Below are 15,964 nucleotides of genomic sequence, written 5' to 3'. Positions count from 1 at the left end.
GGACCAACATTCCACAGGCCACAATTGACAATCTGATAGACTCCATGCGACGATGTGTTGCACTGCATGAGGCAAATGGTGGTCACACCAGATACTGACCGGTTCTGGGTCCCCAGACCCCCAATAGCGCAAAAAACTGCACATTCCAGGGTGGCCTTTTGTTGTGGGCAGTCTGAGGTACACCTGTGCACTACTCATGATGTCAGATCAGCATCCTGATGTGGCACACCTGTGAGGTGGGATGGATTATCTCAATATAGCAGATGTGCCCACTACCACACATTTGGACTGATTTGTGACCAGTGTTTGGGAGGGATGGTTATATTGTATATCTGGAATGAATTTTAGGTCTCTACGTCCATCCCATGGGGAATGGGAGCAAAAACAAAAGTGTTGCGTTTATATTTTTGTTGAGTATATATATATATATATATATATATATATATATATATATATATATATATATATATATATATATATATATATGGTCTGTTAGATCATTTTCAACATATATTGTGATCTTTAAAATATATATTTAGTCACTTTATATTCTTGGATTATTGTACACAAGCTTTTTATTCTACATTAGGTGTCTCTTCATTGGATATATCACCAGCTGCACAAGGCAACCCTATGATCAATGGCTAGGTGCTAAAATTCTGATATGGACTTGGGTACTAGGGTACTTTGACTGTAGGACCAACATATAGGATACTGATCTAAAAAGTTATGGAACACTTTTTGTTGTTATTATTTTTTTTTAATCCAGCCCTGGAAGGATTGATGATTTTGTTCTCAGAAATGAGACACTACATGTGGGGGTCAGCGGTAGTTCAGACCATCTACTAATCAGAAGGTCGCTTGGTTGATTCCCGGCTCTTCTAGTCCATGTGTTGAGATATCCTTGTATCAGTTGGACTGTGTGTGTGTGACTGTTAGACAAGAACTCCTTAGTCATATGTAAAAGTGAGGTGTGAACGAGACTTAAGTAAAAAGTGCTTTGAGTGCTCAAATTGAGTAAAATGTGTCATAGCACAGAAGCTTCTTTAATGTGCAGTTAAATACTAGGAGAGTGACACATTGGTTTTTGTAGTTTTGCCCCTGTGTGACACCACTGTAGAATCTAAATCAAACAATCGAGATGTGACTTGAGTACAGATTTTTAGCTTAGCAAAAAAAGAAAAAAGACATTAACTATTGAAGAATTAAAGCGTTTCATTAATATGACAATTGTCCACCAAAATTAAAAAATTTGTATCTTTGTCCAAAAACTTATGGACGTGATTTTACTGATGAACATGTGGCTGGAACATGCCTGTCACTGTGGAAATTACTTTTTGTCCAAAATTTGCTCTCATGTCTGCAAATAACAGTGCCTTTGATATGTGTAGTTCAATGGTGATACTATAGTTAGAGTTTCGTTGGTAGATAGGAGGTTTTTTTTTTTTGTTCAATTAACATTTGAACCATGTATGACTTTGAAAAGAGGGAACTTAAGAGTTCTCTCTTTTAACTACTTCCTTAGTTTTACACACTGTATATTTTTTTGAGATGTAGATACAATGCAGCATTTTCTCTGACACTAATGTAAAATTCCAGGCACAGATTATGATAATTACTGTTATTTGCTCACAGTATAATGAATGATGCGACCTTAATACGTTTGAGCATTTGATTATAGTTTTTTTCAGCTGTAAAGTTACCTCTTACCTGCACCTCTCTGACCTGGCATCTTTTAAAGTAATGAAAAAGTGATTAAAAATTGAAAAAGTGATTCAGATATTCTCAATTTACACATTTGTTTCACAGATGATCTCTAAATCCAGCAGCACATGGAATTGAGAGCTCAATAGTGCCCTCTAGCGTGTCTGTTGTACAATGTGAAAGCAATGCATTGGGTTTTAAAAACAACGTCATATTATTTTACGGTACAAGAACGTATTATGTTTGCTGCATGTTATTTATTTAATGTTATTAGTATAAGGTCCCAGACAGAATCCACTAAAAACAACCTTTCTGGTACAATGGGCAATAATCCTCATGACTAAAAGAGAAAACAAAACAAAACAAGAAACAAACAAAACATGCTATATGCTGTTCTTTCCTTTTATCCTTAAACATAAGTTTGGGTTTTGTGTCCGTCTTTTGTTACGAACGCCTGCACATGCAGTGCGCAGGAGGAACCCTTGTGAACACGTAGGAAAACTGACAAGGGATTGCCAAATCATTTTCCTGCCTGGGAATGACGTCCGTCCTGCACATTCCAGTTATATTTAGAGCCTATAAATAAGCTCGTGGAGTGCCCCCTAGGCTTTGTTGACTGCAGGCAGCAGCAGTCAGAGCACAAGTCCTACAAATTGTGACCTTTGTGGGTATATCAATGAAATCATTAATCATTTCAATCATTAAAGTATTGATATGAACCTCTCACTCTGGTTAAAAAATAATAATTTTAAAAACATACATATGTGAATTAAAAAAGACAGGTAACATCTCCACTACTAGTAGAATAATCAGTGCTTATATAAATCTAGTCATAAATGAAAACTGTGTAAAAGAGCCGCAATGCGCACACAAATGACAAAGTACAGTGTATTACAACTCATATTGCGACACATACACACATCGAGAGATAAATGCCCCAGACCGGTTGAAATCCTGCTATGGTTTATGGGTAAAAGTACGCCTGGTATCCGCCCATATACGCGTAAAGCAGGCCAGACGGAGCAGCTAGGCCGGGGCGCTGGATCAAATGGAAAGTTCAATCGATTAATTTGCTCACTTTTTCGCATGTTCTCTCTTGCTTGTGAACCGACGACAGATCAACTTAAATGCGGGGGTTTTGGTGAGAAATAGGAAATGCAGAGATCGTGTGAAACGAGAGGAATATCAGCTTGACTCGGTCGCTACTTCGGACGCGGAACTCCACTCAGTAAAAGGTAAAACAAATGGAGGAGATTATTACATGTTGGGCCCCCTTTCCTTTTTTTTTGTAGTGCTTGTCGAAACATTGTTTTCACTAATGTAGTTAGTCGGTCACCGTGCCCGCTATCTAAACACTAAACAACACCGCTATAGTGGTATTATTCATTTTCGGTTTTTTGAACTTAACTACGCCCAATTGTTAACCTACCGTCTGGCCCTGCAACGCAGACCTGTGAGCTAGCTTACCAATGGCGGCTTCAAAATCTGGCACCCTTCCCCTTTGAATGAATGATAACGAGTGTGTCGGGGTAGGCGGTGCAGCCAGTGCTCCTTTTAATGAATTACATTTTTATAATACGTTAAGTTAGCTGATGTGGTCTCATGGTGAGTTTACTTTCGAGGCTGTTGGCGAGCTCCAATGCTAAGCTTGCTAGCAGCACAGCAGCCCGGTGCTCAGACGGTTTCACACAGCCTTTATGGTAACCCTGTAGTCGCAAAGCGGTGAATTTAAATCAAAATCCCTGTTGACTTTTAAGTATGCTACTGATGCTTCTACCTGTTGAAGCATGATAGGTGGTCTTTCATTGAAAAGCTAAATCACGTAGCCGGCTAACCGTTCCAAACTAGCATAACGATATGTTTGCTAATAAATATCGACAAGTCTTCTTGTGAAATAGGTGATTTTTTTTTCCTCCCGCAGTGATATTCAGTTCAGTGGGGGGTTTTTTCTTCTTCTTCCTCTATTGGGAATGTCCTTGATTTCAGGAATGTCAACATAAAGTTGGATGCACTGCATGCCATTAATGGGTTCAGTTTAAGGCAAGCTACAGCCACGAGTGGCACACTCCTATCTTAAGGAAATAAGGTTTCCATCGACCTTCCACAGCTTCAAAACTTTGCCACAGTTTGAAGCAGATATCATTCACTGTATTAAAAAATTAAAAAAAAGAATCTCAATCCTTAAAACGCAAATTATATTTTCTTACTGGAGTACAAGAGCTAAATTCCTTATTTTTAAATTGTTGTTTGTTGCTTGACAGCTTGCTGTATTCATTCATTTTCCACTTTCACTGACTAGTATGCTGCAAAGTGACAGCATAGACATAGAGACGTGAAAGCCATGTGGCACACTCAGAGGAATCTCCATTGACACTGGAATTGGTCTTGTCTGTTCAGGTTAAAGATGAGGTTGTTTCTTTACAGATGGCATCCTCATCAATGACATGTGTAAATCACTTAGTGTGTAGATGAAATAATGGGGGACAATTTTATAAAGAAAAGTGTTGTGAGCACAAACTAGTTTATTAGTAGTTGGGCAAATGCATAGCATTCTAGACATAGCAATAATATTTAGTGGCACTCCTCCCTGACTGCAGGCTCAGCTGAGCTTTCTGTGCTGTAGCCTCTGAAAAGACCAGCAACTACTATTGATGTGTTCCGCTCCACACAGCAGACAGACAGCAGAGACCCTCCCAGTTGCCTGTCAATTTTGGAGCCTTAATGTAATGTCATGGATTTCTGCCTGGGGTTGGCGTCTGTTGTGGAGCTGTCACTCAGAAAACACTACTGAATTTAGACATTTAATTATATATACGCATAATCTCATCTTTATGCATTTTATTTCACGTTTGATGTTTCTGACAATTTTCAGAGACAGCAATTTCAATTGATTATTTAAAGAATATTTGATAATATAGCAGCTTTTTGTGAATCCATTTGGGTTTTTTCTGTTTATACCCTCCATTTGCATACAAACACATGCAGATTAACCATCTATTGTGTTTGTGGCAAGCTTCTTCTACAAGCCTCTTGGTTAATACTAAAATGGGCATTTTCTCTGTGAAAAGCAAACTAAACTTGGTGTGAAATCTAATTTCCCAGTGATTCAGGTGTGTTATTAGACGAATAGCTGAGGGCGAGTTGAGTTACTCACTGGAAGTGGTGTTCATATATTAATATCTTCTCATTCTGCCAGTCCTGAGTGTGCAGATTTCCAGTAAACAAACGGGTTGTTGTACAGAAATGACAATGTTTGAATGCGATTAGATTGTAAAATTGTTTTAAGTGGAAAATGCACGAGGCATTGATTGTGCACCAGATAAACTAATACTTTCCATTTGACTTTCACTGAAGATAATCATATAATGAGATTGTATTTTTGTTTTTTTTTAACTTGCAGGTGAATCATGACAGAATATAAACTGGTTGTGGTGGGAGCTGGTGGCGTTGGCAAAAGCGCACTTACCATTCAGCTCATCCAGAATCACTTCGTGGATGAATATGACCCCACCATTGAGGTAAAGGAAAAATATAGAATGTTTCTGTTCCTGTGTCTTTGTGTATGTGTCGACATATGAAAGGGGGCAGCACAAGTTGTAAGTCCTGTTTTTATATATATATATATATATATATATGTGTATATATTCACAAAAATGAGTTGCAACAGGTTTTACTGGTTTAAGCTTTAAAGAGAGACTCCAAACAGGTTTTCTAGAACTTTCAATGGATGTCTTCCTGCCCGAGCTCTCAAAAGGCCAGTGATCAAACTAAGTCCCATCATGATTTCAATCAATTATTGATTTGTTGCTGGAGGTTAGACCATTGATATAGATTAAATAGAAGATGGCATCCAAAGGTATGGCTGTTCACTGGAGCAAAGAGTAATTATTTGTGTTAGATGGGATTGAGTGTAGTTATCAGTGTAATAAAAAGCTGGAGTACGTCGACACGGTAGAAATGAGCTCATTGTAATATGAGGTCTGCTGAAAAATGAAGTGCCCTACTGGTGTAGTGAACAGAAGATGCCCTGTGGTATCTTTTATTGAAATCATCTCATAACTTTAAGTATCGTAATTATTAGATTAAAAATGCGATATCATCGGTAAATCACACTCAGCCAACACATTTAGAGTAACTTAAAATCTATTTAAAAATTATTAAATAAGCTATCATCTCATTGTATTACATCTCTTAAAACCACTAAATTCCAGGATTCTCATGTGTTTTGCTTCCAGGACTCTTACAGAAAGCAGGTAGTCATTGACGGAGAGACATGTCTACTGGACATCCTGGACACAGCAGGTCAGGAGGAGTACAGCGCCATGAGGGATCAATACATGAGGACAGGGGAGGGTTTCCTCTGTGTCTTTGCCATCAACAATACCAAGTCCTTTGAAGACATTCACCACTATAGGTGAGCTAGGGGAGAAATTGCCTCATGTCTTTGTAACCAGTATGTAGTAGTTTACTTAAAACTAAGAAATAACATGCTGTATTTTGAAGTCACTAAAGTGTGTATATATAAAAATGTATATTTTTTTATATATATGGGGTGCAATGATACGCAAAATTCACGGTTTGGTTCGATACTTTGGTGTCACGGTTCGATATTTTTTCGATACAAAAAATGTTCATGCCTTTTTAATTTTTAATTTATTAAAATTATAAATGTATATTTTAACTCAAAAGTACAGTTTTTAAATTTAATGTTGCTGAAACAACAAAATAAAAAAAATAAATCTATCTGATCGAGAAATCACTCATCTTTGGAAAAGAGAGTTTATTACAGAGAAATGGCTCTTTCCAAAATAAAAGCTATACTATAGCCTTCTTCTGGGGTATATTCTCAGCAGCATATTAAACATATCAGGTCCCCATAAGGAGAATCATGTGCTAAAGGCTGTCTAAATGACTCGGCTAAAGTTTGTAGCATGCGTGCTTGTTGTTTTTGCCTGCTTCCACTTGTCTTTGCACTAGGATGATGTCGGTGTAAATGTGCAGTCATATTCGTTGTTCCCACTAGTGCTGTCAGCGTTAATCTTGTTAAAATGACATTAACACCATAACGCGTCAAATCTCCGTTAACAAGTTACCGCGGATCGCTCCGTGCGTGGGGCTGGACGGCGTCAACACGTAAACGGCTAACTGCGCTAACGCACTAGTTCCCACAAATTGAGCATTGCGTGGCACATCCGACATTAGGGGTGGGGGAAAAATCGATACTGTGTAGTATCGTGATATTTTGTTTGCTAATAATGTATCGATATAGGGACAGCAGAAATCGATATTTTGTTACAAAAAAAGTTTTTGTGCTCTGACTTCAGAGCATGTTGATCAGCTCCTTTTTCTGAGCAAGAATCCTGACATTCCTTCACTGTCCAAATGTGTTTAACTTTTTTTTGGCAGCAATAAACATGACAGTTTACTTATTTTAATTTAAGACATGTTTTTTTTTTTTTAAATTAAGTTTAAAACTTTTTATTTAATGTAAAATTATATTTTGTTTTAATTTACTTTCAAATTCTTCAGTTGCTGAATGGGGTGCATAGTTTTCACAAATTGCATAGTTCAGAATAGCTATAATTGTACCAGATGGTTGCATTCAGTTAAGTTGGACTAGACTGTAATACAAACCGTTCAGTTTGTCAACAATAAAACTGACTGAAATGAGAGAAAGACTGAGTGCGAGACTTTGATATTAGATAAAATGAATATTGATAAAGTTTACCTTTATGTACAGAATCTAACTATTGCAAAATATTTTAAAAAATTGCAATAATATCGTATCGTGGGATGTATGGTGATTCCCACCTCTATCCGACATACTGTTTTACTTTTGTCCATGACGCGCTTACCATCAGGGTCATGCTTCACATGAAAACCAAGATAGTTCCAAACGCCAGATCTGAATGAGGGTGGGGGAGGTTCAATTTCGGGTAGCATTGAGGCAGTTGCCATGTTGCAAGGAGCTTAGCTTCTGTCTTGCTAGCTTGCGCTGCGCTCAGTGGATCTGCACTCGACAGTGCAGCCTAGGCGGGGTAGTCGAACACAGATCCACTGAGCGCTCAACACAGACAGCATCGTCAGAAGAAGAGTTGATAAAATAAATAAATGTTTTATTGTTCAATACATATGCGTACCGAACCGAAAGCACTGTATCGAACGGTTCAATATCGATACCAGTATCATTGCTATTTATTTATTTAGTTTTATTTATTTTTTTACTGTAGCAACCCCCCCGCCCCCAACTTACTGATATACTAAAATATTGTAAATATATGGGATCTTCTATTAAAATGTACAAAAACACTGTAGGAATTACAACTACAGCAGAATATGTGTATCAGTGTTCTGTAAGGGGCTGAGCTTAAGTCATTAATGTTCTTGTTTCTGAAAACTACAGCAACACTTGCAGTTTATAGAAAGTCATTCTGTACACTACAAGTGTTTTGTGTGTTCAGTGTGGTTTGTTTGTACAGTGTTTTCTAACATCGTATTACGTAGCCAATGGAGTACTACACAAGTAAAATGAAACTAAAACTGCAATTCTGTTCTGGCTGTGAATGTGTAGAGAACAGATTAAGCGGGTGAAGGACTCTGAGGACGTCCCCATGGTGCTGGTGGGGAACAAGTGTGACCTCCCGTCCCGGACAGTGGACACAAAGCAGGCTCAGGACTTAGCACGTAGCTACGGCATTCCCTTTATTGAGACCTCAGCCAAAACCAGACAGGTGAGAATCCCAACAACAGACTGAGTGTTGTCCTCAAGACTCAAAGTGGCTCATTTGTCAACTCTGTCACTAAACTGTTGTGGGATTGAACTGGAGGTATGGAGAGCATGTTAAATGGTGTGGAGGTGCATGTGGTCTCAGGGTTATTGGTCGTTTTGTCATTTCCATAAATGTTCCTTTCGTATCAAATTGTTTTTTCAGAAAAGGTAAGCTAATGGTAATTTTGGTAACACAGCTGGATGATTTTGGGAAATGGATCACAAGAATGTGATTGTATCATGAGGGATTATTGATTTGTGTTGCTATCTCTGTTGGTCCCTTTTTTTTTTCTTTTTTTTTTTTTTTTTTTTTCTTAAATGATTATCTTGCTTGAAATTGTCTCAGGTAACACGCTGTGCATCATTAAATCTTTTTTGGTTAATTTAAATTTAATGGGTGACAATGTAATCATTGCATGCTGCTTTGTCACGGATATGTGAATTAAATCATTATTAGCCCACCTGCAAAGGATCCTGCTTTATAAATAATCAGCAAATCGGTGTCAGGGACTCTGCATGAAAGGGCAAAGTGTCGGAAATTAATCAGAGGGTTAATGATTCTGCTTACTGGTTGCTGTGTCTGGGGTTTTGGAAGATTTTGCTGTGATATCAGTGGTGTGTGTGTTGTGGGCATGGCTTTAGGTAGCAGACTGGCTATTGGAGTGATCTGTAAGTGCATTTTAGTGTTCTCTGATCTGGGGTGAATCATAGTTCCTTTTGGTGCAGGGAAGTTCAGTGTCCACACAGTGCTGCTTCTATTAGAACCGGAACTATTACATTTATTTGAAGCCACTCATGGCTACTCTTAAATAATTTAATCTTCTCTGGAAATGCACGATGGGCACAATATACAATTTTTAAATGATACCAAACAAATACTGTTACCACTCGCCCACTGCAAGCTTGGAAGGTGTCTGTTTTTAAAACGTCATACAGTTTTGGAACTTGCACACGTTACATGAATAACGAAGGAGGTTTTGGACACACCAACACAGTCCTCGCTCACGACTTACCCTGCTTGCCGCATTTGTCATCTTGAAAAATAAAGTTCTAGAGAAGCATTTAAGCTTGTTCTGCTGGAAGTAATGGTAACTCCATTTCAGATTCCCAAATGCATCTGCTAAAAATGAGATTTTCACTGAATCATCTAAAATTGGCTGTGGTGCAGAGGCCAGAGGGGATAATTGGCTAAATTAAAATCTGGTGGCTTGAGCTTTGCTGCTTTTTTTTTTTTTTTTTTTTTTTTTTTTTTTTTAAATATGCAATTAAAAAAAAAAAAGCAAATATATTCGTATTGTGACATTTTTATTATGACTGTAAAGTTTAACTGCGTCTTACATAGTTGTAAAGGTATCATATTCATAACAATCTGTCCACAAGCAGATATAAAACCACAAGCTAAAGCAAAGAGAGCCACCTTGTCTTAGTCCTCACTACAGTAGATGTCTCAGGGATCTTATTTACCATCACAGAACACTTGCATACATGTACTCAGAAGGTGAAAATAAGAGCAGCCACACTGGTAATCAAAATTCTGAACCACTCCTGCACCATATTACACCTCTCCACTGTCTGTTTACAGTTGTGGTCAGAAGTTTACACAAACTCAACAAATTCTGCCAAGAAGGGTGGTCAGCAATCCAGCCAGAACTATGCCAGAAGCGTGTTGATGGCTGGTGTCTGGTTGAGGTGCAACTCAAGAAGGGACATTTAGCCAAATATTAGTGGGGGCGTGTCTTTGTATTTGAGCCTGTGTGGATTAGAGAAAACTAAAATGAACTCAAAGCTCAAGCTTAAAGATGTATGCTGTACAATCAATTGAAAGAAAAAAATAATGGCCCAAAATTATCAGGACATTCATGCCCATGATAAGTGAATTAAAACTTCTGACTACAACTGTATACATATACTCAATGCGTTGCACTTGTTTTGGACTGATGTAGCTGAATACACTGCTTCTGTCAGTTTCAATGTGGATGGAAAAGTAAGGAGACTACAGTGCATCATTGCTTAATAGTAGTCAGGTCAGGCAACATACTGAATCAAAGTATTTGTTTTCTGAATGACTTAATATTTATTTCCTCTCCTTAAAAACACTCAAATTATCTTTTTAAAGATATGGAGGGGGGGGGGAAATCAACATTTATATTCATCCATATCCCAAGATTTTGAAATAAAGTGTTATGCAGAGGATTAGGCAGGGCAAACTTTGCAAGTAGACCTGCACCGCCAGTTTGCTTTACTCCTTCGTATTTGTAGTTTGTAACAAATGCATCCAAATAGTATGTCCTCCCCCCTCCTCCTGTGTATTCCTCAACATTGAGGAAAGTTGTGTTTCATACTGCAGAGAGTGGAAGATGCCTTTTACACTCTGGTACGGGAGATCAGGCTGTACCGGGTCAATAAGATCAGCAAGGAAGAAAAGACTCCGCGCTGTGTCAAGCTTAAAAAGTGTGTTGTGATGTGAAGGGGTAAGTGTATGCAGCCGCACACCCACCAGCTCTGCGTGTGTGTTGTTAGTGGGAATTGTGGTGAAGGAAATGGAAGAAGACACTCAGTGAGGAGCTGGTGCTTCACATGTTCTCAAAGCTAACCTGCTGGTTTCTATTGGGGCTGTGGTGTGAGTCTAACATGAGGCTGAGGCAGCTGATGATTCCTGTCCTTTCAGTGTTTCTGTGTATCATGGTTGATTTTATTGAGTTTGTTTTCACACTGGATTGGTTTACTGAGCCTAAAGAACTTTGATCTATGCAAGCTAGTCTACTTTCACACTGGTGGACATTTGCATTATGCCTTCCTCATATAGGGGTGGGGATTTTTTTTTCTCCCCTTATTTCCATTATGAATGATGACTGTGCTTATTGAGAGATGTCAGAAAAATTGAACGCTGTAAGTAGAAAAAGCACGACTGAAGTAACAGTCTGCATAGAGTGAGAAATGTTACAAAAAAACCCAAACAAGTGCCTACCTTATTGCTCAACTCGAGCATAAAAACTAACACAGCACCAGGTTTGGGTTTGTTTTCCGACTGTAAAGCTGGGAGTCTGTTTTCTGTCCTGTTTTAATCCAAACACGACTACTGAAATACATTTTCCTATAATGAAAGAAACCTTCTTTCTGCACTTTGGCAGCCAGACCTTTTCCTTTTAGTCAACCTGGAAAGGGGTCTGCACTTGTGTTCACACAGTCAGATTTCCAGGCTAACCGTTCCTAGATTCAGACTACCAGTGTGAAAGTGTCCTAATGGGCTGAAATCAGCATGAACAATGGGGTTTTTGGGCTGGTTTAGCCATCATGTGTGATTAGAGGATGTTACTGCAAACATTGGACTGAATCATTTGCTGGAATGTGTTTCTGCGAAGGATGCGCTTTGAGAAAATGGCAGAGATGTGTCGTCAACAAATTGTGTGCGTGTGGTTTTAAGGCAATTTTTCCTGCTGATATAAATCCCTTCTTCTTTACTCTGTTTTGTTTTCCTGCTGTCTTTGTCAAAACCTTAAATTGGCCTCAGGCTCTTCACTCTACTGCTCCTTACAGATTATTGTCACATTTACACACCGTTCAAAATGTTCATCACACATTTACGTCAGTGTGCCATTAAAACGACACTTGCTGCATTTCCATGGAGCCTGTTACTCACCAATAATCTGAATAGGATCTTTGTGAGAGAATAAAAGCCTAATTTAAATACCTCTGTCAGAATAAATTGGTGTATTTATATAAAAACAAAACAAAGTTTTATTACCCCTTTAACTCTTTTTTTTTCTTTCTTTCTTTTTTTTTTTTTTAAAAGGGCTAATTTAAATTTGTTTATTCATTGCTTGTGAGAGCACTTTTCCCAGCGGTGCATCTTTTCCACTGGAACTATATTTTATGAATACTTCAGGTACATACATTTTAAATCCTGTACTGGTGCCAGACTGTGCTGATGACATTGAGAAATGAAGCCCATGTAACTGCAGCCACTGTCTTTGATGTCAGTGGAAGCACCACTGACTTTTATTCTGAAACACACATTTTATTCAGCATGTCCTAAATGGTTCGAATCGGATTGATCCCCCGAATTGTGTCTCATTTACAGAATGTACACTTAATCAGAAAATGGTGTATTTAAAATGGACAGACTTTTTATTTGGAGATTTTGATTCACTTTTAGTAGACAAGTTTACACAGTGCAGTCATGAACAAAGCTTCTTAACTCTAACGGTGCACACTCTCTGCTTGTTTTCCAGGGCGTCGACGATGCCTTTTACACGTTAGTGCGAGAAATCCGGAAGCATAAGGAGAAGATGAGCAAGGAGGGCAAAAAGAAGAAAAAGAAGTCCAAGACAAAGTGTACAATTATGTGAATAATGATTCCCTTTTAAGACAAAAAAATGCAACTATGTTGAACAGTTCAAGTAATACATTTTGTACATTACACTAAATTATTAGCCTATTTCTCCATACCCACACAATACTAAACCTGAACTGAATTTTCTGCCTTTTCTTTTTTTTTTTCTTTTTTTTTTTTTCTCTTATTTGCTTCTTTGGACACCAATAAGCTTCATTTTCAGTTTAGTGCCAGTTGCCCACAATATGGGTTCAAGAGCCTGATGAATTTAGGATTGTTATTTTTTTAAATGATAATGCTGATTTGGAGCATTTTACAGAGCTGGGAGCCAATTGCATTGCAAATTATGTTTAACAAATTATTCATTAAACCGTGAGTTAATTTTCTCTTTGCTTGAAAGGTCATGTTCTCTAATGACCTTTTTAAAAGTATGGGATGCCAAAGAATGAATTTTCATCCCGCTCACGTAGACAATATGGATATGAAGAAAGGACCAACAGTCAGCCAGATGAGATCCAATCCCAGCCCCCGTGTTTTGTCCCCGTCTCTAACGACCTCTAGGTATGACTTAGCTATGCCACTGATAAGTATGCATGCAAACTCCTACTCATCTCTGAATGTTTTAACACCTTCATTAGTTATTAATTAATTTGTCTTTTCTTAGTACTGTGTGTTCTTGCCATGAGGTGAGAGAGATTTTTTTTTTTTTTTTTTTTTTTTTTCCCTTTTTGCATGAATTATGTCCTAGAAGACATGGGTAAACTGCCTCTGGTCGATGGATTAAACGAAGCCAGCGATAAAGAAGTCTGACTCGGTTGGACATAGTCTAGTTTTTCAGGTTTTTTTGAAAGTAGTTTTTTGCTTTTGTGAGAAATAAATCTGCCTTTTTTTTCTTTTTTTTTTTTTTAAAGCAGAAATTCTAAGCAAGATATATATTTGAACCCATTTTTGTCTTAATAAGATGGGACTAGCAGCCACATTATGAGGGTCATTTTGTGTTGCCTTTTTTGACTTCGGTTAAAAGTTTCCTGCTTTTCTTTAGGCTAAGATTTGACTGTAGGATTGTTTTGATTCATCCTGACAAATAATCATTTCATCAATATATGCTCAAAAACAGCTGTTAACAGCTGTCCTCCTCCTTGTGGACTTCGTATTTGACCGTAATGTTTAGGTTCACTGCATAATTTAAGGTTTGTCCAGCAGCAGAACATAAGAGGCCACGGAGGTGTCTTGCGCACTAACTTCTTTGCTTGTGAGCAGCTAGAAAGCAGAACGAATCCTTTACGCAGCTGTCAAGAATATTTGTCTTGGTGTGGAGTCACAGAGGTTGTTCAAAATGTTGTCCAAATAAATTTTCAGATTTTGTTTAGCTTTTCGAAGAGGGTTTTGTTTTTTTCTTTCTTCCCTTCTCTCTCCTACTCCTTGGATTCTTTTGCTTGAGTGTTGAAATTGTTTGTTGGCTTGCCTTTCAACAAAAATGATTGTCCAGCAAAATAATTTTTCTTTTTTTTTTTTTCTCTCATAAAATGTGTTTAGCGTGGCGATGCAACTGGAACGGATGTTTGTAAATGAGGCAATAATTGCCATAAAATTGGTTCTTAGATTAAATCGTCTGACTTTATTACAAAAATAATAAAAAGTCCAGTTTCCTTCTGGGGTCAACCCCAATTTCACCATTTTCCATTGTATTTACAAACTGCTCATCTGGGTTTTTTAAATTTGCCTTTTATCTTTGCATTAGGTGCTACATATAGATGTTGGAAGAGCCGAAACATCATTTATTTTTCCCCCGTGTACTCTAGAGATACACAAAATGCTCTTCTAGGGGAGCGTTGTTATTCCCACAAAAAGTGATGTTTTGCTTTCAGGATTAATGGATTTTGACCCAGTTTATTATTACCTCTTTTGCTTTCTTTTTTTCTTTTTCTTTCATGAAGTAGATGATAACTGTTGATGCAATTTTTAATTATGGAACCCTCCTGTCCACAATACTGTTTCACAAGTAGTTTTACTGTAATGTTTGAAATATTCCTCTTCCTTTTAATGGGTGCCAACAGCTGATTTCTGAAATGTATCATTTATACCTGGATCGTATTTTAACAACCTTTGTATAGTTGTGATAATGAGAGGTGCATATTTTGTAAATTGTGCTTCATTTCATTTGTGTCTACATGAATGTTGCTTTAATGGAGTTTCGCTCCGCTCTCTGTATGTGAACAGCGAGTGTGACTGGGGTCCAGGTTTAGGGAAGTGAATGAATGACCACTTTACATCATACCTGTGGTGGGCAATGTAGAGTGGTGATCTAATCTCAAATGAGTCTATTTTGCCATAAATCTCACCACTCCTATTTAATGTGTAATAAAGAACAAAGTAAAGAGGAACCCAACTATTTTTTTTTTTTTTTTTTTTTTTTTTTTTTTTTTTCTGTTTCCTTCATAATGTTTTTCCTCCTCTTCAATTTGAATGATCTGATTAGTTTTTTTTTTCCATCACAGCACAACGAACGGCTGGAGAATAGGAGAATGTAACTGCAGTATTGACACAAATTTGCAGTGATTAAAAATAGGATCTCATTTTGTTCTTCTGATATTTGAAGACTTCGCCAGTCTTCCCAGTAGATGGCACTGTTCACTCAGTTTGAAAAGTATTACAGATGACAAGGAGCAGCTCTGAAGGCGCATTTCTCCATCTGCTCGCACTTGCTGTAGAGTCAGCCGTGTTCTACCTGGTACATTTTAAAGAATATAAAAGCACTAAATATACTCAAGTCACAGCACAAATATTTACTTTTATTCATTTTGAAAATCATGGACAGGCATTTATGACAAGAATTAACCTCATGTACTGTCATCAGGTTCATTGCGTGCATGAATTAAGTTGATATATTTTAATATGTATAAACAAAAACATGCCAGTTTCATTAGGCCATGATGCACAGTTCTAACAAAGCAAAAGCTCCACACTTGAGGTTTTATTTGGGAGTCAGTCCAGAGTCCTGATTTGGTAAGAAAGCTCAGCTTTAAATATACACACGATCACATTTGTCTTGTATCCTTTCTTTGAAATAGCTTGATCTTATTCTCCAGGTTTAACATAATGAGCTCTTAATGTTATTTCATCTGAATGAAACCGGTTCAGTGCAGGCACCTTGACAG

The 15,964-nt window shown here is 37.7% G+C and overlaps 1 protein-coding gene across 3 annotated transcripts; it reads left to right on the top strand.

The window, feature by feature from the left end:
- The first annotated feature begins 2,680 nt into the window (after nt 1–2,680).
- On the top strand, nt 2,681–13,716 carry kras (KRas proto-oncogene, GTPase). 3 transcript variants are annotated; one of them, XM_085411880.1, is made up of 6 exons: nt 2,681–2,939; nt 5,105–5,222; nt 5,940–6,118; nt 8,276–8,435; nt 10,821–10,936; nt 12,705–13,716. In XM_085411880.1, exons 2-6 carry the CDS (start codon nt 5,112–5,114, stop codon nt 12,820–12,822), a joined length of 684 nt encoding a protein of 227 aa, XP_085268006.1. In that variant the 5' UTR covers nt 2,681–2,939; nt 5,105–5,111; the 3' UTR covers nt 12,823–13,716. The 3 variants fall into 3 exon arrangements, with proteins under 3 accessions (XP_085268006.1, XP_085268004.1, XP_085268005.1); XM_085411878.1 differs by having other exon boundaries at nt 10,821–10,944; nt 12,706–13,716; XM_085411879.1 differs by lacking the exon at nt 10,821–10,936 and having other exon boundaries at nt 2,682–2,939; nt 12,706–13,716.
- The last annotated feature ends 2,248 nt before the right edge of the window (nt 13,717–15,964 follow it).

This window comes from Rhamphochromis longiceps, linkage group LG7 (genome assembly GCF_057381845.1).
Source record: "Rhamphochromis longiceps isolate RC_006_pf linkage group LG7, R_longiceps_female_GT1.1, whole genome shotgun sequence".
Taxonomy (NCBI): Eukaryota; Metazoa; Chordata; class Actinopteri; order Cichliformes; family Cichlidae; genus Rhamphochromis; species Rhamphochromis longiceps.
The sequence above is the reverse complement of the archived record's forward strand: the minus strand, read 5'-3'. Positions and strand labels throughout refer to the sequence as shown.